Raw genomic sequence first — 22,134 nt, 5'->3', positions numbered from 1 at the left:
GGACATGTAGCATTTGGAGAAGAGAAAGCAGACTACTTTCTCTTTGGAGAAGAGGAAACAGCTGTGCTAGGACTGTTCTCCAAAAACCTGCTTTTCAGTCCCATTAAAGATGATTTATTTTAATTAGTTCATCAAGGGAAATACAGAAAGAAGCCATCTGAAAACCCCTATAATTAAGCATTATTTTAGTAGCCTTTAAAAAAAAAATTCCTACCTGATATAGACAAGACTTAGAAAAAACTGGTGCAAGTATGTAATCTGCTAGTAACAAGCAGCAGACTTGTTATTCGCACTTTCAGACCTGAGGTAAGGAAAATGAAGTGAAACTTAATGAAAAGTCCTACACAGTGAAAACCAATCATACACTTCATTTCAAAGTTGTTATGAATTTGGATTATTTAAGTTACACACAAACTCAAATCTGTACACCATGACAAACAGATTGACAGCCCAGTTCTACCCCGGTCTCTAACCTATTAATTTTTTTGTTTGATTTTACAACATTTGTTTTCCAAATTTATACCAATGGACTCCTAAATCTCCTTCATGTTTATTCAGACATAGCAGCACAGCTCATAAAAAATGTTCCCAGCTTACCTTCAGACAAAAGCCATGCACTAGTTTTGCATGTTGCACTCAGACTTGTTACCAGTATCTAGTAGCTTGCTCTAGGTTACTATCAGCAAGTTGCTACTTCAAGTGTCATACCCCTGCTACAGGAGTCAGATTTTTGCACATGTATCCATTGCCTTTGAAATCTTCTGCTCTAACCACTACAGCATGAAATTAGGGTAAAGGTTGGTTTGTTTGGGGTTTTGTTTGGGAGGGTGGTGGAATAACTAATTTTGTTGATGTTTGAACAGTTATCTAATAAAGGAAGTCAGCAATGTGATCAAAGATTATACAGTCAGAATCCAGAATCAAACTAAGTGTAAAAGAACAAACAATTTTAGGCAGTTACACGGCTGTCTGTCAAAGTCACAATCTAGTTTGACGTGTGATGCTTCAGGCACATAATTAAGCTAAACAGCTTTCAAGACAGCTTTCTTCCTTAAAATTGAAAAAGGAGGTAGTTACTAAAACTTTACCTTGTTGTTGAGCAATTATTATTAAAATAAGCCATCAGCTGTCACAAAGTATTTTTCACAGAGCAAATATTTTCAAGTATTTAAACATAATGGCAAAATTGTCCATAGGAAGCCTAAACCAAGCTATTTTATTATTTTAAGATATTTTAAGATCAGGATTCTCTGACTCTAATTTGGAGATTCTGAAATGTATTATTAGACGTTCCTAAAAAAATTGATGCATGGAGAATCCTCCATTGTTCTTGTTTGACAAGACCAGGGTTGAAGGCAGACATTGCCAAGCTAAATTTAATGGCCTATATTATGGAGGTCCACAATTTTTGGTTTACTTGTCCATTTACATGATTATTAAAACGGAACTTTGGCAGTAAAACTCTGAATTCTGATCATAAGCCAAGTCACAGGGATAAAATTCAAGAACTTAATCCATCATAGCAGGGGGAAGAAGAGCATATTTGGTAGGAGGAACACACCTGCTGTGAGAAGATGACTTGTTCTAACCTCAGTGTGAAGGACTGGGCAACTGTCTGGATTTTTGCAGCCAAAAAGCCCCTTCTCAGTACAGCAATGCCTGAAGACATCTGCAGACAGCCACGCGTACACCCAAAGAGAAATTCAACAGGAGTAACTACAGTGGCTGCACTGAATTCTTAATTGAGTTTGCTCAATTTTTTTACTGTCCCGGAATATTTGACAGTTATGAATTATATAAGTAAAGTGACTGGACAAAAGACTGGAAATGCATCTTGCAGGGTCAAAAGTCCAGAAAATCTCCTCAGACTTCACAACCAGAAGCCAGACTCCATGTCACAAGGCTCAAAGGTTCTTGTTCAGAGATTTTTTAAACAGGCAAATGGTAAAAAGGCAGTTTGGGTTATTATTCCTCTTATCTGGTTACTAACCAGTATATTAGGGTGGATTACCCTTTTGGTTCTCTGAAACTGTTAAACTGTCACTGATTTCAACAAACTAAAGATAACCAGAGCAGTGCTATAAAAGAATAATATCAGAAAACAAGATAACAGAATTAACTCCATTGGCATGTAAAGATGTCTATTGACTACCAAGTGCTATTGTTTTGATTATGTTCGTAACACCTATATACACCAAGACTTCATTCAAGCTCAAACTTCTTCCATTCTGGCTGAGCATTTTTATATTGAATATCTCTTCACATAGAAAGAAACAAGTAGTCACAGAATAAACAAATAAAGGTATATGGCACTCGAATTTATGGAAGTAGATAAATTTTCTTTCCTCATGTGAGGCTGTTAGTCATAGCTCTTCACGTACATATAGAACACAATACCTATAAAAGAGGAGCTTAGATGAATAACTAGATATATAAGTATTTTAATGGATAGCCCCATCCAATTGTTGATACACAAAAACAGATCAGACTACAATTACAAAGGTATATACAACACCAGTGTTTACCATTATAGCAGGAGATAGCATCTGAGACACCTGATTGGCTTTCAGCAACTATTTGTTGACCCATTTTTCAGGAAAATCCCTCTTCTATCCATTAAACTGTTCTTAACTCAGAATTACACACAGGCATATTTGTAAGAGGTGCTACTCAGCTATTTAAGCTCATGAAAGCTACTTTTGCAGAGCCAGCAGAGGGAGTACAGACATCATTTTACTTATCAGCTGTGAAAAAGATACCTTGTACGAAAGCACTAAAAGAGCTGTGCCTGCAAATCTAATGCACTTAGTTTAAAGCATGCCAAGAACTTCCTCAGTCTTTCATAGACATGTATGTCAATGGGCAGTAGAGTTGGTATTTCACTTCTGATCCTCAACCAGCTGTCACATCTTAGAAGTCTCATACCTGATACATGGCAGGAGCAATTCTAACAGTACTAGTGAGTACCATAAGGTCTGATGCTTCAAATGCATTTAAAACAATTTTTAAAAACCAACCAAAAAACTCAACAACCAAAACCATAATATAGACACAATTCAAGTTTTTATTCCTATGGATTCCACTGTTTCTCAGTTTCTGAAAAACTAAACCCTTTTGGTTGTCCATTTCTTAGAAAACAACTTCACTTGGAAGACAAGGTGAAAAACTCAGAGTTCAAGACAACCTCAAGCAAAGGAGCCCTGAAGGCACATAGCAGTGTTGGACTAGAAGGTAACAAACAGCGAGTCTTTCTGCTGATATTCACAGAGGCACACACCTCCTGGCAAATCTGGTTTTACACAGCCTCTGAGGCAAGAGCCCTGCTGCTTTTTTTAGCATTTCCATTGATCAGCCTGCTTTGGAGTTGACAATTATGACTGAACAGTGTTGACACAGCGGCGGGTGTGGAAACAAGTTTTGGAAAGAGAAATAGGCTTTGAGCAGACTGATTGATAGCTTGTTGCCATCCTCTCATGGAGGTGAACCCAAAACTACAGGCCAACATGAGACAACATACCTTCCTGCCAAAAACACCACAGACACCCACGTTTTTTAGTCTACAAAATTGACTGTTTTTTTTTTTTTTTCGTAAATAAAGTTTGCATTTCTTAACTTGTTGGTACAAGGCTAAGCTCATACAAAATTCTTTCCAATCTTAAGCATTCATCAAATAATTTTTGGGGTGGCTATTTCTAAGTTTCACTATTTAGAAGTCTGTATATGAGAAAGTCACACAAGTGCAATAAATGAATGCCTTTGTCTTAAAGTTTCCTCTAGAAAAGCAGCAAAACACTCCTCCTCCCAAAGAAAAGATAAATTTCCATCATCTTAAACTTCACATGAACTTTAAAAAGCTTTGACAGCTTTAATCATTAGATTTTGATTACTACCTACTGAAGAAGAATGTGCCTGTAGCTACATAATTTAGCCTTCACTTGTTTCAGGTTTTAAAAATAGAAGAACCACCCTTCAGCAAATCAGATGGCTGTTTCTTCTCCCCATCTACAAGAAAGTGGTATTCACTTCTCAGCTTCATTTTCATATGGCAGATTCACTAAATTAGTAAGTCAGAGTGGGCTGATCTGGTTGCCATCTTACAGAGCTTGCATGATATTTTATAGCTGACTAAAAAGTTTTACCCCTATCATGCAACGAAGCCACCTCACAGTTTTGCTGTTGAAACTCAGAGCTCCTGCAGTGTTCTCTATTTGTGTGCTGTGCCTGGGTGGTTCCCAGGACTCCAGCTAGGCTGCTCAATACGTTGCTCTGCTCAATATGCAGAGCAACCACAGCAAGGAAAGCCATGCTTCTTCCATCACAAACATGCTGATGATCAAGTGTCAGGATGCATACCAACCACTCTGACCATCCCTTACTTCCCCAAGTAAGGGGAAGTTATTGCAGTCTCTTGTGACAACAGTGAAGTTCCTGCAGGTACAAGGAGTCTTATACAGATAGTAAAAATTATTTTTCTTTTCAGGCAGAATGGTTATCTAACCAGACTCACCACACAGATAATCCAATGCCAGTGCCAACTCAAAACACGGCAGAGAACTACACTGAACCTGTTTGAGTGAAGCAAATATGAAACCACACTCACAGGAAATATCCACAAATTCTAATTCATCCGGCAACCAGAGCCTTGCTAAGCTCCCAACTAACTATGTTTGTAACACACTTCACATTTGAGAGGCTGACATTAGGGTTCTAATGAGCAAGTTAAGACACTTGATCTGTTTATATAAAGTAAGTAGGGTGTGGGGGAAAGGGCTGAAAAGCCCCTAGAAACATGACCATCGTTCCCCTTGGTGAAGTTTCTACAGCAAATTCCACAGAATTTTATACTTTAGAATTACTACAGCTGCCTTTAAGGATCTACAGAGACTTGTTATCTCAGTTTTTAACCTGAAACCCTTCCATTTAGGACACAGCTGAACAACTAGTGATTCTAGCATTAATCACACCCCAAGATTTAGTACTTCAATAATTGGTAATAGACAGCATGCAGAACATGCAAGAGCTTTTCTAGAAGACAGTGTTGAAATTGTGCTCTTCCCCACCACCTGTTTTTACCACCTGAAGGGTCTATCTCAAGTTCTGAAGCCTGTGTGCATTTCATGGGTTAAAACTTTACATTCCTTCCATCATATGCAAGATTCACCTGACCAGACGGGAACACCTACCTCTAAGGTAGGCACTTCGGGCGCTTTTTGTAAACAGGCAATGGATAAATTAAAACATATATACCAAAATATTATATTTAGTCACCTAGGACATGATCTAAAATAGTCACATGCATCTCATCTTAGATGCGCTTGCGTCGCTTCACAACAGAAGCGGCGCAGAGTGACTACTTTCAGTTTTTTAAGACGCTTATGTAAGTGGCCAGGATTGCTCTGCCAAAGTTAAGCACAGTCGGCTGGGCTGAACTCGCATATCAAGCAGCTGCACTACCATGTCAGAGCAAGAGGAAGGATGTGGCTTCACAGTTACTTTAGGAATACCCAAGCCTGTGCTACTGCCAGAAGGTACAGCCCTGCGCCAGCACCGCCGCTCACCTGACCTCAAGGTCAGGGGACAGCCCTCGATGGGAACCGGTGACAAGCAAGACAGCAGCAACACCTGCGGTTCCTCCTGAAGGTCACACAGTGACAGGGACTGCCCCTTCCAGCCAGCACAGGCCTCACCAGCTCAAGTCAATCATGGAAGCTCTTCTCCACACCCCCAAGATCATCCTGGGAAGAAGATGAGCCTAGATGTACCTTTCCTGCAAGGCCCCACTACAGACCATCACCAGGGTCCCTCTTTAGCCTTCCCTCTTCCAGGTCAAGCAAAGCCACCTCACTCTAATTCTCTCCACACACCACAGGACAGCCCCTCATCGACTGTCAGGAGAGGTGCAAAACAAGGTACCATTTTTGGATATGGCCTCACAAGAACAACTGAAGGCAAAGCCCACTGGTCACACTCTTGCTCGTGCTGCCCAGTGTGGGCCAGTCCTTGCCAGCACAGGAGAGCCCTGCAGCTGGCTCAGGCTCCCTGTCCTGCAGGGTGGCCAAGACCTTTCCTACAGGCATCCTCGTCCCCGTGGTAGGGTACAGGTGCCAGCCAGCCTCAGCTCTCCTGTTCACCCTCACTCCAGGAATGTAGGCCATGCAGTAGCCTTACAACCATGTCACCATTTTCAGCTACTGCCAATTGTGACAGTGAAGGGGAAAGCCCATCAGAAATGTTTTTACTTTGTCAGCTCAGTAACGCTCAGGAGGGGCCTTGGGCAGCTCCCTATCAGGAGCTTGAAACTGACCTGTTTTACAATGGCTGCCTCAAAGTAACATATATTAACTTTGTCCAGTTCAAAGGATTTTGCCTAGGGTTATACATACAACCTTATTCTCCATAACAATTTCTGTAGCCTTAGATTTGACTATCAATAAAAGGTAAATATAAAGCTTTGAGCGTATGCAAATTCAGCGTTGCAGTTTTGGAATGAGAGGTTCATCTGTCAAGAATGGTCAACTATCTTCCCAAAAAATATTAAATGCTCCCCTCAAGCATACATCCCTTGTATTTTTTCATCTGGTAAACCAATTTTCAGTGTTAGAAGGTAGCACAACACAGCTTTAGGGTGTCAGACTTCTCACAACCAAGACAACTTTTTCTAAACCATTTTGCTAATATGGTTTGGGGACCTGCTGTCCAGTGCCCGACAACACCAGGATCAACAAGAAAAAAAGAGAGCCATACACAAATCACTCACTCACAAGCAAGACTTAGTGTGTTATATGCTGGCACCTAATTTTGGATGTGTGTGTTTGTACCAAAGTTCTTTCAAAAGGTTCCCATAACCTGGTATGCACTGCAGAGTGAGTAACTCTGTATGAAGGATAACTCCACTGTAAGTGCCACCATTACAAATAAACAGCACACATACACAAATCCAGAGAAAGAGACCATGCCTTTCTCAAATCCCAGAAAATTTAGTCCTTTATTCCCAAATCTCTTTTAACTCACTTGAGAAATATAACTCTAGTTCAGGAACGAATCCTTAGATCTGCAGTCACCACAACAAGATCTACCTATTAGCAAAACGCATCTGAAAGCAGACTTTGTGAAGATGTCAAGATGTTCCACTATGCAAAGCAAGCTCATTGCAGAAGAAGAAAAATCACTGTCAATGTTAACTACTTGGATTGCAGAGCAGAAGTAGGTGAACACAAACTGTAATGATTTGTGTTATTAATAAAGCAGAAGTAAAGCAGTTGTGCTAGCAGTGGTAAAGCACCTTCCTTACCCTCTCCAGCTGTCAGTCTCAACTATGCATATTTGAAAGCCATCTGGAACAGACCCCTGACAGCCGGTTTAAATCATTTCATGTTTCATACAACCTCAACTGAGTGAGGCTGGTAGACACTGCTCTAATTTAAGTATTGATTTGTACTATGTTCCATAGGCTTCATGAAGTTCTGCACCAGCTTCATTCCCAAATGAAGAAAAATTGGCAGATCCAAACAATACAAAGCAATTTGAAGTGCAATATCAATACTGATAGCAGTAGCAACTGGATGGAAGCGAAAACTCCTGTTCAATATGCATACTGAGATCCTGATCTATCTACTAGATCTAAACAACCAGAAGAGATTAAAAAATACCACTGTTTCTTAAACAGCTTAAGGGCTAACCATACCTGCCACCTTTTCTACCTATTTATCATTACTATCTACTCAGTCGTCTCTATGTAAAAACATCAGAAAGCAGGTCTGGATGCTCAACACAAGCAAAATTTCTTTTACTCCACTGTAGTATCAGAAATCACCTAGGCATATAGTTCTTGTGTTTAAACCCAAATATACATTTATAGAATGCCATTAGTTGAAAACTGGCACTCAAACCTCTCTCCCATCAAAGCAACAAGTTCAAGTTCTCCCATGTGAACAGGTTCATACTCCCCAGGGAATGGTTTCACATGACTACTGCATAAGGAGGAACATTCCCAACCATCAATCCAAAGATTCATGTTGCTTTCCTCACGTGAGCTTTACTTCTCACTTTGGAGAGACCAATTTGTGCACAAAGATTGTGTAACAAACCATCTAGTGGTGCACTGAGTAGACTCAAAGTGGCAGAGATGGCACAAAAGAGGGGGGAATTATTGCAGTTAGGCTAAGATGGAAATGAAAGTAGCCATGAGGTCACCTCAGTCAGCCAGTGAAACTTTGCACTCACAGTGACAAGCCAAATAGGCAATTACAAATTGTGCTCTCTCTGTTTCCAGCCTCTTGGATTATGCTGATAAACCAACAGGTTCAGAAGGCCATCAAAAAAGTCTGACAAAACGTTGGAATATTAAAAAAGCATCAAACATATTAATAGAAGTGACTAACACATCTTTTGATGGCGACTTGAAAGACTCCTATCTCTTGAAACACCTACCACACAAAACCAAATGTTTTCCAAGCTTTTGGAGAGTCACAGTGACCACCTTCAACTTTTTAGAGCATTCTACAACTTTCTTTTAAAAAAGTGTGCTGTAGCTAGAAGACTTCTTTATTGCTAGTGGCCTAAGTTCTTTATTTCAATAAAGACCATAGCACTATGGTTATTTCTTTCTACAGTGGAAAAACTCCACCAAACACAGATAGTGACTCTTCCTTCTATCCCCATATGGAGTCACCAGTTGTTTTATTTAAAATCTAGACAGAAGCCAAAATACACACCACAAGCAACACATCCTTGTATTTGCAGAGACACGGGCAATCCTGGAAGAGCCATGCAGACAAGCCACCAGTCACTGATCAAATAACAAGTGCAGAAAAAGTTATGTGATTTCTACATAAGTGCACATTTGTAACCCTCCACCTAAGAGCACTTGTGTTTCTTTCACTGGTGTATGTAATGCAAAGGTGACTAAGTTCTTCTTTGATCCAAAATCTTGAAATTAATATGAAAGTTTAAGTTTTAATGACGATGTAAGCAGGAAAAGAGCACACCACTATAACCCTTGGGGCATGTCCCAGAAGTTAGATAGTTGCTTAAAGCAGAGCGAGCTGAATCATCTTTCCTGCCTTGAGCTGGGGTTTGTTGCTATCAACTGTGCAGAGCATGGTGCATCCTGGCCCTCCTCTGTACAGGACCAGACACTGTACACCAAGTGGTGAGAAACCAATAGTGTTGTTTTCCCTGCTGCTACCTTATCTTTCTGTGAATATAAGGGCACAAGTAAGGGTAGCAGATTACAAGTGATAGGCTCCCAGAAGTGTGTTTTAAGAACATGGTGTTTCTTGTGCTCACTGAGAATTAAGGCAACGTCCAGCTCATACACAATATTATGAAAAATGAGACATGAAAATCACTGGAGTCCACTTCATAAAATAAATAGGAAAGCCATGCAGAAAATTACCTAACTCTCATCTACAAAGCAGCATCACATCATAGCCAGCAAGAAGCCAGGGCTACCTACCCCTAGTGCTGAGACTCATGCTGTAAGTAGCAGAACCAGCCAGACTTAATGGCCAGCACCAGTTTATCAAATGTCATCCTCAAAACGGATCTATACAGTCTTTAGCTGCACAGTGCAGTTGCAAACACCAGAAAGGAGAAATATATTCTCTTTCTCAGTCCATTCCCCTTCAAAGGCAAGGCAGATGTTATTTGTCTGCTCTGTAACAGCAATTACATATTATCTCTTACTGGACAAAAAAATAAGTTATATTTATTTTCAAAGCTATTTCTGATTTCTTTTTTAAATGCCTCCTACATTTTCCTTAGATTTCTTCTCCCACAAGACCTCTGAAATACCAATGGAGAAAGCCTCATACCTACTTTACAATTCACCAAAATTAATCTAATAACACCTCCTGCTGTCATCTGTCAGTTAGAGTAAGATTTATAAATGGCAGCAGAAATAATTTTCATAATGTTTACTGGAATACCAATACCTTGAACAGACAGCTCCTTCAGAGATACTGCTCATATCAAGTGAAATCTGTCACAAAAACTAGAAATTCACTTTAATTAACTGTATTTGAAAGCCTGATAATTTAAAAATAAAAGACAAACTGGACAATACCATGTGTCTGTGTAGAAATTACATTCTGTCTGAGTAGGTGCAACTGTTCCAAGATGTGTTAGTTTAATATTTTGCCTGTTGATTTCATTGTACATGTCACCTCCTGGAAATCCTCCTTCTATACTGCTCATTATCATTGCTTACATCTTCTGTGTGATACTGCTGAATGCATTTTTATTTTTCACATGCATTAAGAGATGTTTCATGAACAAAAAAAAAAAATCTTAATTTTTTATCACTGTGCTGTTCAATTAATGAACACAGTCTTTTCAGCTAGTTGAAGCCTAAGTTAGGAGAACTTAGATACAGTACCTAACATTAGGTATTGAGAAGTGGAGGAATCCAATCTTGATAAAGGCAAGCTATTTTGAACAAATTAGCAAATCTTAATGCTTCTGAGAAATACCCATCCTCTACATAAAGTATCATAGGGTCACTTTCCTTTCTCAAACCAGCAACAGTATCACCTCATCTTTCCTGCCTTCCTTGTTATTCGATCTGTTAAACTTTGCAAGAAATAAAAATGTCTTCGGAGGAAATTTAACAGGTTTGTATAAAAAAGCCAAAAAACCTGCTTGAGACCGTTGCACACACTCTAGAAAACCAGTAGGCAGAGCTAATCCTAGCTTTTTAGACAATTCTGCAACTCCTAGATTTTATCTGGTTTTTAATTAAAATACTCTATAGAGAAAGATCCTTATCTGCTGAATTGCAACTTTTAACAAGTCTTATTATTATTATTATTACTTAAGACGAGTAGAGAATACTAGGGAATACAAATTAAAGACTATTACTGCAATGTTATTGATCCTTTTGTAATAAAGTAAGCATGCATTTCTATAATAGAGATCTTTTATAGATTCAAGCAGTCTTCTTTATTTTTCAAAATATATTTACTTCTAAATGCCCAGGACTCATCATAGCTGTTTGCTATTCTGCATTAAATTTGGCTAACTGAAATCTGACTTCACCTTTAAATAAAATGTGAATCCCTTTTTGTACTAGTATTATTTTCTCTTTAAAAACACAAGAAAACATATACAAAAATAAAGAGTTCAAACACTGAAAGACATTAGTGAGGTCACATTTCAGTGGTAAAGAATGCCATTAATATTTAGTCTACCTTAATGGAAGAAATTCGAGTTAGAAGATACTTTAGGTTATCTTGTCCACCCTCATGTCAAGGGAGGCTTTCTTGCTATGGCACATTATTGATTGTTTTGCCACATTCATTTTGAACTTGCCAGTTAATAGTAAGTTCCCAGTTTTAAAATCTTAAATGTTGGTGAAGTTAATTCTTCCAAAGCATCTGTTTTTGAGGTGGCTTTAGCAGATCCAGCCTATGTCTCTTCCTTCTTAGTATCATCTCATGATTACCTCCCATTTATCACATTCTTTTTTCCTAAGAAATTCAAACAGCTAAAAATAAAGATAACAAAAGTAATTACTAGACCTTTGTGCCTTTGCTACAGAACACGCTCAAGCCTCTGAATTTCCTTGGAAGCTTTCTACAAAACAGTTTAGATGTTTGCAATTTTAACAGCTGACAGAAGTTCTCCATATTTTGTGGTCCACAAGAGTGACTTTCTAAACGAGACTCTTCCTTTATACTACAGTGGATTTCAATTTGCAGGATTACCCCTGGATTATTAGCAGAATATGTATTACATATTATTAATGGGGATCCTTTCCTTGTACCACTGCCTGTAATGCAACTTTGTGTAAGAAACCGATACAGTTTACTCAATGCTAATGTGACAGAAGTCTTGTTTTCTGCTTTAAATTTCCAAAATCATTTGCTTCATACGCAAAAGTAACAGTATGTGTGCTTACAAATAGTACCTCCACAATTCCCTTTAAAATTAGTTTTGTCTTGTATCATTTGAATGATCCACATAGTTTTCCATGCGTTTTTCTTTGGGTGGAGAGAAGTAATAATGTTGCAATTTAGCACTGACATAGGAACATTGATTGGGAAAACCTGCAAGTATCCGTACACAACACAGCATTCACATTTCCTTCAGCTAACTCAGCCTGGGTCGGTTACCATAATCATCAGTAGGAGCAGCAAAAAACCGAACCACACAGTGATGCTCTTCCAGACCGAAAATTTCACATTGAAGTGTGCGAGTTTTTTTCCCTCACTGAATTCAGTGACCACTTTTTCCACTGACACCAAGAGTTTCCATTCATTATGCCATAAGTATTAAAGCCCTAGTACATTGGAAGCTATTCCTGCCAAAAGAGCCAACAGTTTAAAGATACACAAGTTTACTTCTATTGGAATTCACAATTTGTGGTGTTTGGAAGAAATCCTTGAAAAGTGCCAACAAACAGCTGAAAAAAAAATGGCCCTGGCTATAGCTACACTACCACCTTCTGAACACACAGTATCATGAACCAAGGAATTGGAAAGTTATCTAACCAACACCTTTCCAAGTACCAAAACACATTATTTTAACCCAAATTCATTGGGACCGAGGAATGTTTTAGAGATGCAGTAGCTTTCCTATAGGAGGTAGTTTTCCAAAGGCACGCTCACTTCATTCCCCAGGAAGTCAAGATTGCCAACCACTAATGATGAAGGTATTTCACAAGTACAGTGGGCTTGGAACTTGACTTCTAAGAAGGTACATGATTTGAATAATCACCTAGCCAGTCACCTCTCAAGCAAACATTCTCAGAATGAGGGTTTCAGGCACAGCATAGGTACTGTCACCAGCTCCTTCTGAACAGACCTTGAGAAGAAAGCCTCAGCAACTAAAGTTATAAATGTACAAACGCCACACATAACAAGTATTTAAGGATTTCTGTAATGTGGATCTTGAAATGACAAGAAAAAAAAAAAAAAAAAAGCCCCCGAAATTTTGTTCCTGTTCTCATCACCAGCCTCTACAGTTTAAAAAGTCAAACGTAAAAAAGATTTTTGTGGAGTATGGATCACGCACAGCACCACATAACCGCCTATTACAGCTGAACTAATACACTGCCCCTCAGGCTGCGAACCCTGGGACAGACTCAACCACAGCTCTCCGCTGCTAAACGCTTCCCCGGGCTCAGGCTGAGCCCCTTCCTGCCCCTGGCGAACACCACTCGCACGGCCGCTCTAAAGGAAACGCTCCCGGGGACAACAGACCGCTTTTCATGAGATCTTCCTCTCGAAATCGTAAGTCCTTCCGACTTCAGCCTTTACCGACTGACCGAGGGGCTCGGCAGGAAGCCAGGGCAGACGGCAGCGCGGACGCGCACCCCACTCCTCCCCACTGCGAGCGCTGCCTCCCGCGCTCGGCACCGGCCAGCCATCCCCGGCGGAGGCTCCAGCCCGCTCCCAAACTCACGTGGTGCAACAGCCAAAGGTTACACGCACCGCCGGGACGAGGATGACACCGCCGTTAGAGGCGCTTCCCACCGCGGAGCGGCCCCGCGCGGGGACGGGCTCACCCGCGGCGAAACGCCCGCCAGGGCTTCGCTCTCCCGGCCCCCGAAGTAGCGTCGCATCCCTTCCTCGTCCGCGCCGGTCGATGAGCAGCCCGGCTAGGCATCGATAAATCAAACCAGCCCGTCCGCTCCGACGGAAAGCTGCGTACGACTCAGCCGCGGTCAAAAACACCGCCCTGGGGGCACGGCGGGCGGGCGAGGCTGCGCGGGTGCCGGGCTCCCAGCCCCCGCGGGGCGGCGAAGTGCCCGGGATGTCGGTGTCGTGCTGCCGCAGCGGGCTAATCCCGGCTACTTAACCCGGCGGGCGGCGGGGGCTGAGCACCACCTTAATCCACGACGTGAGCGCGCCCGCCCGCCAGGAGCTTGCAGGGCCGCGGCGTGCCGGCCGTGTCCAGCCGCCACGTCGGGGTCCCCGACGGTGTGGCTGTGCGCTCCCGCGGCGGCTCAGCCCCGCATCCGCTGCCCTCAAGGTCACGCCGTGCCCCGGCTGCACGGAGGCGGCCAGGTGCACGCTCCGGTTACCTGCGGAGAACCGGCGAAAGCCCAGGAGCGCGGCGCGCAGCCCCTCCGGCCGCGCCGCCCCCCCGAGCGAGCCCGGCCACGGCTCGCAGCCCCGCGGCGCGAGCGGAGCAACGCTGCACCTGCCGCCGCGCTGTTGCCCGGTCTGTCGGCCAGCCGGGAGGAGAGCCGCCCCGAGCCGCCGCCGCGCTTACCTCCGCGCCGTGGGGCCGACACAGCCGCCGGTCGGGGGCCAGGACGAGGCGCCCGTAAACCTGACGCCGCCCGCTCGTTCGCTCGCCGAGCGCACAAGGTCCCCGCGCTCCCCGCCCTGCCCACGGCCGGCCGGCCCCGCCGCGCCGCCCCCGCCCTGCGGCCGCGCGAGGAGGGCGGGAGAGGGGGCGGGGGGGTGAAGCGGCGACCGAATTGGGGAGGGAAGGAGGGAGGGAGGGGGCACCGGCGCGGGGAGAGCCGGGGGAGGAGAAGGAAGGAGGGAGGGAGGGAGGGGGGCGCGGACCGCCCGCCCCGCCCCCGTCGCCTCACCGGCAGGAATCAGCGATTCGCCCTCCTCGCGGGCGCTCCCACCGTCGCCGCCGCCGCTCCCCGGGGCCCGCCCGCCTCCTTTCCCCCGCACGCACCGGGCAGCGCCGAGCGCGCCGCCGAGCCCCTGCGCCGCAGAGCAACCGCTACAGGAGCCGGGCGCCACCGGGCAGGGCGGGGCGGGGCGGGGCGGAGCGCAGCGATCCGCCCGCCTCCCGCCTCCGCCCGCCCGCCGCAGTCACTCACTTGCCCGCGCCCGCCGCCCCCTCCTCTCCCGGCGCCGCGGCCGCCGGTCCCCGCCGCCTCCCTCGCCGCCTGCGGAGCGCGGGCCACGTGACGGGGCCCCTCTGTCGGCCGAGGAAGGGGGGTCTCGACGTGCGGAGTCTTCAATGGGGGAGGTGGAGGCGGGGCCCCGGTAGGCACGGCGCCCGCGGAGGCGGAGCCCCGCGCCGCTGCCCGCCCGCCGCCGCCGCCGCCACTGGCGGGCGGGAGGCTGACGCGCTTGTTTCCATGACGTCGGCGGGCGGGGCCGCGGCGTTTGATGGAGCCCGGCGGGCTTCGGGGGTCGGTGACTTTGCCACGAGCGGCTCCCGCGGGGCGGGGCGGGGGCGGGGCGAGGCGGGCCCTGGTGTCGCGTCCCTCCGCCCGTGGGTCGCGAGCCGCCGCCAGCGGGGACGCGGGCCGCCTCGAAGGGGCGGGGATCCCCCGGCGGCGGGAGAGGCCGCGGTCCCACGAGGGAGGGGCGGCCACCGTCCGGACCGGGGCGCGTCTGTTGCCCTGGTGGGCGGGGGCCGTGCCCGGTGCCGGAGCCGTCCCGGGGGCGGGGGCGGTGCCGTCGCGGGAGGCGCCCTAAGGGACCGCCGGGTGCCCGGGGCGCGGTCCTCCCCTGCCCCAGGGGGCGCGGGGGCGCCTTGCCGTGCCGTGCCGTGCCGTGCCGTGCCGTGCCCGCCGGGGCAGGGGCGGTGTCGCCCCACGGCCTCCCCCTCCCGAGAGCAGCCGGTGGGAGCCGCGTTGGCGGCTCCTGAGCAGCGGGCGCGGGGAGCACGGCGGAGCCTGGGCGAGGCTCCGTTCTGTCTGCCGGGCTGCGCTGCAGCAGGAGGTCCCTGTTGCGTGGGGCCGCTGGCGGGTCCGGAGGGGCAGGAACCAGCGTGTCGCTCGCTGCCGGCCGTGGGGATTAGGGAGCTCCGGATCCAGCCTCCCGTCAGGCGTGTCTGCCTCTCGGGGAACCCTGGCAGCTCCCCCAGGAGAACGGGGAACGTGTAGGGGCCGCAGGTGTTCAGCGCTTTCCAGTCTCCAGCCGAAGGCTCTTTGATGGGAGAAAGGAAAACAAATGGGGTTATCAAGGTTTGAGCCCGAGTGAGCTGTCCGGAGAGACGCTGGAGAATTACACTGGAAATGAAAACCCTGATTTCAGTTCTCTTCCAATGCAGTAGACCTCCCACTGCCCCCTCCCCCCAACGAAAAATACCCATCCATAAACTATGTCATTCTATAGCCCATTTGTGTGGGGGTCTGAGATGTGTTTTGACATCCTCCACTCTCATCTGTTGGACATCTCGGTCGAGTGACTGGCCAGCTGCATCCCAGGCTGTCAGGTTCTTTGAGCCTGCCATAAATACCCTGCTTCACCTTCATTATCGTTCAAATCCTAGTGCTGCAAAGGAAATGAATGGAGAAGCTTATGCAGCTCTACAGTCGCAGACCCGAGATGATGCAGAGCCTAGAGGGTTAAAGCAACAGGATGAAGTCAGCACAAAGCAGCCCACAAGGACTGGCAAATAAATAAATCATCCTAACTACGCTATTATTATGGCTTGCCTGAGGTTCATTGTCTCTTTCTTTTTTACCTGAATGTCTGTTACATTTTTCTCCTTGCACAAAAGAAGCAATCAAAAGGGATTGTGAGCAGTAAATGGCTCCTGCCCATTTTGAATGTTGCTAAAAATACTACCTTACCTCTCCATATCTAGAGGTCAATTGAAAAATCAAAATAATGAGGTAAGCAATCCTTCAGACTGTTCTGTTGAGGAGATTTCTTGCATTTCATCCCAGAAGGAGAATATAAAACTATCTGAACATACATAAAACAAATTCTCTTGCATTCTGTTTGCAGTTCAGCACCCTCCTCTGCACTTATGGCTGTAGCTCAGTGAGGCTTCCTTCCCCAGGCACTTGGAAATTACATTTCTCAATACAGCTTTATAAGACTGGCAGATGTGTTCTGCACAGTTCTGTCATATCTCCTGGCTCTCAGGCAGATAAAATTAGCTTTGGTACAGCTAAGAAGGAGATGATGTGTTTAAAGCACTGCAGTTTGGGTGCATGTCTGTACCTGCTTCCATCTGTCTTGAGGGAAGGTAGGTAGGTTGTGCTTCAGTACTTTTTCTATGAAATGGGAATAATGTCCTATTTTATTCACAGGAAGGAAGCAAAGGTGGGAGGGGTACATATAATCATTATATTTTATGGCAGAATTCTCAAGTGGATACATTTTTCAAGGCACACAATAGTCACTTAATGTTCCTTTTCATTGATACACAGGGATAGCATAAAAACATGCAACACATTGACTGAAAATAAGGAGAAATTTCTCATATCTCCACATAATCTTTTCCCTGAGGATTTAAAAATTTTCCAAATTAATCCTCAGTATCCAACATGCTCCATGATTTTTTAAATTTTATTTTCTTTTTGTGAAAAAGAGGTTCTCCTGCTGTTTCTGAAGATTAGGACATATAATTGACTAACAGAAAACATTCCCCATAATATAGGTCACCAACAGTATAAAGCAAGCAAAACCAAGAAGCAGAAAGGAATATTTCTGGAGACCTTTCATTTAACTTTTGGAGAAACAGTATCATTTCAGGAAAATTCAGAAGTGGTTTGCAGGCCATTTGGAAAGACCAGATTTGATGAATCAGTGCCAGTACTTCAGCCCATTCCATGACCAACATGCTAACAACACAAGCATCAAACATTTTAATAGACACAGAAAATGTGTCACAGCAAATATAAGTAGATTGCCTGTATCTAATCTACTTAGTATGAGACTTTTAACATAAGAGTAAGAATGTATTTGGATCATTACAATATTCGGTCAGAAATTATTAAGGTGACAAGATCTAAATTCTCACATCACCATCCTGTATTAACTAGGGGACTTTTGGCAAAATCTCATTATGGGCTTCATCTGAGAAGAGAAAAAACAATATTTTCGTAGTTTGTCTATATATCTTAACTGTATTGAAACTGTTTTCTTGACTGTTTTTCTACCACTGTTCAAACTCAGTCATTTTATTCGATTGGATGGAAGTGGAGAGCGCAGACGAAGCATGAGAAATTAGGGGAATATTTGTGTGAGCAAGGACATATGAGTGTCTTAAGCTTCCAGGGGTTTTGCAGAACCAAAAGTTTCTGTACCAGGCACACGTTTCCCAGTTGATATTCTTTGTTCAGTGCTACTGTTTGACCAGTCTCTGCAGTCCACCATGGAGAAGATCCCTGTTTTCCATGCTCCTGGCTGATGGGCTGAGCTTGTTCCTGACAGGCCCTGGAGGTTATATCTTGTGATTGTTCCAGTATCCTCCACCCTAAAAGATCAATCTGTTGCCTAAAACCCTAAACAGCCACCTAGATAGGCAAACAATAGACCACTCACTCATCTTTAGGTGGCACAATGACCAAATTGCTCTGTCATTCACCCATGCAGCCTAACAATGACCTTGTGTAACAAAGCAGTATTTCCATTTCATCTTGAAATCCACCACCCCACCCTTAGGAAAGAGGCCTATCTGTAAACATTTGCATTTTTATCAGCTCAAAATTCTTCCTCTTGGCTGTTCGGGAACTCAGGATTTGTGCATAATGTGCTTCCCTTCGACAATGCATATGATAATTTCAAATAGTTGATTTTATTTTCTCTATTCCATTTCCCTCTCAACGATTTTGGATCATCTGGTTTTTGGGTTTTTTTGCGTTTTTTTTTTCATTCAGTTTTATGTTTTATTGTGATACTGCAGGATCAGGAGGGTGAAAGATTAAAAGAATAAACAAAGAAATGTGAAGAGTAACAGTTATTACACAAATCCGTTTTCATGTATACTGTATATTAACAATATACAATATTGTTATTTTATATGTTATATGTGTATCACAAAAAAATATACTGGACTTAATGTGTTAACTGTTTCTTCTTTACCTGTTCTTTTCAAGTGCCTCTGCAGCTCAGCAACATTACAGTCCCAAAGCAGGTGAAAGAGTGGAAAGGTATTTCCTGAGCAAGGGCAGGATGCCTGCATGTAAATTAAAGAAAAAAAAAAGCAAAAAACCAAAAATCAAACCAACAAAAAAAACCAAAAAAAAACCAAAAAACCCCCACAAACAAACAAACAAACAAAAAAAAACAAACCCAAACAAAACAAAACAAAACAAAACAAAAAAAAACAACAACACCAAAACCAACCAAAAACCAACAAAAATCCCAAAACCACCAAACCAACAGAACAAAACAACCAAGCATAAATCCTGGAACTGATGGAGAATTCGATCAGTTAAAGGAATTCTAGCAGGCATGAGAGAGAAGGGGTAAATAGAGCTGGGTGGGATAGCAATAACTGACACATCTATAAAGAGCAGAAAAAGAAAAAAAAACCCCAAATATTTGTGAAGACTTTCATGATAAGACATAAATCATTAGATCCAAGTATGGACGGTGGTGACATAGTATGACCATGGCTGCCTCCAAGAGAAAGTGAGAAATGATTGGTGAATGGATGTATGCTAGCATTCATTAAATAACTGAGTCTCCCTAAAAATGCATCCAGTGAGCATCTAGCTACCTCCACAGAAGTGTCTTTTCCTATGTAGTACTTCTCCAGTTTGGAGTTGATACTTTCTTCCCCATGGCAAATTCATTCTTTAATTCCTAAAGGATGGCCAAAGTTTCAGGCAAGGCTGTCCTTGCAGAAACTGGAAGCAGTTTTGTCCAGTTGACAAAAAGGGTTTGTTAAAAATAAGCTACTGTTTTCATTTCCCAGGAATTGCTTTTAGGCATCAACTCACAGTACCTGTCCTTGGTATGGACACACATAGCTCTTGCAGCTCACCTACCACCCCAAGACTCAAAATGATAGGAGTGCCCATTATACTACCAAACCACAAAAGTCCTTTTGGGGGTTTGTGGTATGTACACTTCTGGACTGAAATAAAACCATTAGTTCATTAGGTTGATGTGGGTGTTTGTAGATATGATGCTTTTTGAGCCTTTTAACTGGTCTGATGAAGCTGTGGCCTTATCTTTGAGAGCCTCTTTTCAGCTGATGATAGCTTGTGAGGCTTCATTGATTTCACTCCTTTTTGTGACCTATTCCAGTTCATGCTGACTGACTGAATATCTTGCTTGTAAATTGTAATGTTGTGTTCCTCTCCTCTGTGATCAAGTGACAAAGAACTTATTTTTCTCTTCCTCTCCCCAAGATAAGAAGCAAAAGGAGTAACCAAACTATCTCTCTCTGATCAACATCACTGACCAGTCTGAGTCACACTCCTGACTCACAAAAATTTGTCTTACAAAGAATAAATGTAGACCCTCCCTGATCTCATCAGTGCTGGGTAATTTTCTTAAGGAAAAAAAAAAAAAACAACTCTCTTGGCAATGCTAGTTCTAAGTCCTTTGGGTAAGAAAATAGTTCAGTTAAGTTTTAGGTTCCTTCAGCAAACATTAGAATTTCTGCCCCTTGGCAATTTTTCAAGATGGTTCGAAGCATTTTAGAGTCATTAGAGGAAACAGTTCCCATTCGGCGTTTCTTTCAGTAGAGATGCACTACCTTATTTGTACTACTTTAGTCAAGAATTAATCATTCAAATAATAAGTGACTACCAGAACACAGAGAAATAAATTATTTGTTTACTTTGTTGATCACATACAGCTCTAAATCATCTTGCCTGCTTTCAAGATACTAAGGAAATTATCCCACCTACCTAAAATTGCTTTTGAAGAATATTACTAATGGACTACTTCACATGCATTTTTTAATAGTTTAAACCTCTGGGCTCAGCCTTGCAAGACTTATTCAAGAATAATCTTTTGCAGATTATAAATACAGATCTGAAGATTATCAAGGTCAAAATTTGGATATCTATGAAAAGATGTGGCTATAAAATATCTAGTATGAAAGCTTCAAAACAAATCACTCTCCACAGTAGTATAAATTATAGCAAAAGTATTTCAAAAATGTTTATATTTGTGCATATATGAAATCAAGAATGTTTACAGTGTTTAAATGTAGACTATGGGCAGTCAAAAGAAGAAAGCCTTGACTTGAGTGTTGTTTCTACTGTCAGGTAATAATAGAATCATATATATTAAGGTAATTAGAAACAAACTTTTAAAAATAATTCAAAATGTTGCTTGTCAACATAAAAATGAGGAAAATTAACTAAGTTCTTATAACACAAACTATATTTCTATTATGTAGCAGTAGAAAAGATCAATAGGGTTTTCCTCTAAGTTCCCTTTTGTCAATAGGATAACATGGCAGCCTTGTCTTGCACTAGCAGAGCTTGAATATACCATGTAATGGGTACTGCTAGTAACAGTACTGCTGTGGGTTATCTTCAGGCTACAGCATGTTAGACAGAAGTAAAGGCAGTTTGTTTTATAAGAGAAGTGGATTAAAAGATAGAAAAATATTTTGTTTGTGACAGCAGTCCAAACATTGACAATTTTGTTACCTTCAGTTCTGACTGGATTCAGTGAGAGCTGCACATGCTTAGTAATTACTAAAGCTGATGTCTATTTTTGTAAAAATATCTCGGATTATTAAAAGGTATTTTAAAATAAAACATGTGAAAGGCTTTTAGATCTATTCAATATTAGATCTAGAGTAATACCTAAATTTGTTTCTTTATTTTGCTTCACTCAGCTTGTTGTTAATTCACTGTTCAACCACTTCTCAGTGCCTTTCATGTTCAAGCCCCCAAGCCCTGGCAGTGCCTTTTTTATGAAGCCATGCACTCAGAATGGTCCACCAGGACAGCAGAAAGGGCCCGCAGCTGCTCTGTGAAACTAGTTAGGAGTAATTGTATGAGATGTCCTTGACATCTGGCCTTTAAAAGTGTTGCAAGACCAGCTGGTCCTAGGAAGAAAACTAACGTGGGTCCATTCACAGATGTGGTTCATGGACTTTCTTAAGAATAAAGTTGGAGTTGCAGGGTTAAAGTGCCAGAACTATCACAACCTGTTTTGAAAATGTCAAAAACTTTGATCTTTGTAAACACTATATGTTTATCTGCCTCCCACCTTTATGTGGTTCTGATGAAGTTCGTGATGCTCTGTCAAATTACAGGGAAATGTAAGTGCTTGGAAAAGGCTCAAGAATCCCTCTCAAAGATGTGGTAGGTATAAATAAGTATGAAAACATACATATACATATAGAGATCTTGCTTTAGAAGGAAACTCTAATTTAAAAAAGATGTGCAGCTACAACTTGAGAACAGTATTATAATTAGCAAAACAAAAATTTAAAAATTGTAAGAAAACAGTAAAATCACCAGAAATTCCATCAATATTAGAAAATCCACCTTGCTACCTA

The 22,134-nt window shown here is 43.2% G+C and overlaps 2 protein-coding genes across 10 annotated transcripts in view; one reads left to right on the top strand and one right to left on the bottom strand.

Moving 5' to 3' along the window:
- The window catches only part of ATP2B1 (ATPase plasma membrane Ca2+ transporting 1), a 58,789-nt gene extending 43,781 nt beyond the window's left edge, over positions 1-15,008 (bottom strand). For 2 of the 9 annotated variants that reach the window (XM_041474249.1, XM_041474250.1), the window contains exon 1: positions 14,546-14,757. The gene's annotated coding sequence lies outside the window, so the exon portion shown is untranslated. Of the gene's footprint in view, positions 1-14,545; positions 14,761-14,788 lie in introns of those variants that run through there. The other 7 variants (XM_041474247.1, XM_041474254.1, XM_041474255.1 and 4 more) reach the window with 7 other exon arrangements.
- Positions 5,310-15,805, top strand: LOC121357186 (collagen alpha-1(I) chain-like). Its single transcript, XM_041474263.1, has 4 exons — positions 5,310-5,377; positions 13,253-13,552; positions 13,646-14,411; positions 14,552-15,805. The coding sequence occupies exons 1-4, from the start codon at positions 5,310-5,312 to the stop codon at positions 15,803-15,805; spliced, it is 2,388 nt and encodes a 795-aa protein (XP_041330197.1).
- Positions 15,806-22,134: the final 6,329 nt, after the last annotated feature.

This window comes from Pyrgilauda ruficollis, unplaced genomic scaffold (assembly GCF_017590135.1).
Source record: "Pyrgilauda ruficollis isolate IOZ18807 unplaced genomic scaffold, ASM1759013v1 scaffold32, whole genome shotgun sequence".
In the NCBI taxonomy this organism is placed as follows: Eukaryota; Metazoa; Chordata; class Aves; order Passeriformes; family Passeridae; genus Pyrgilauda; species Pyrgilauda ruficollis.
This window is presented reverse-complemented; position numbering and strand designations above follow the sequence as displayed.

Bases quoted from the DNA above. Each gene is read 5' to 3' on its own strand.
- LOC121357186 (XM_041474263.1), top strand. From the start codon at position 5,310: ATGCGCTTGCGTCGCTTCACAACAGAAGCGGCGCAGAGTGACTACTTT. The intron at 13,553-13,645 runs GTAGCGTCGCAT...TCCGACGGAAAG, and splicing joins TCGCTCTCCCGGCCCCCGAA to CTGCGTACGACTCAGCCGCG. The intron at 14,412-14,551 runs GTGAAGCGGCGA...CCTCACCGGCAG, and splicing joins GCGGGAGAGGGGGCGGGGGG to GAATCAGCGATTCGCCCTCC.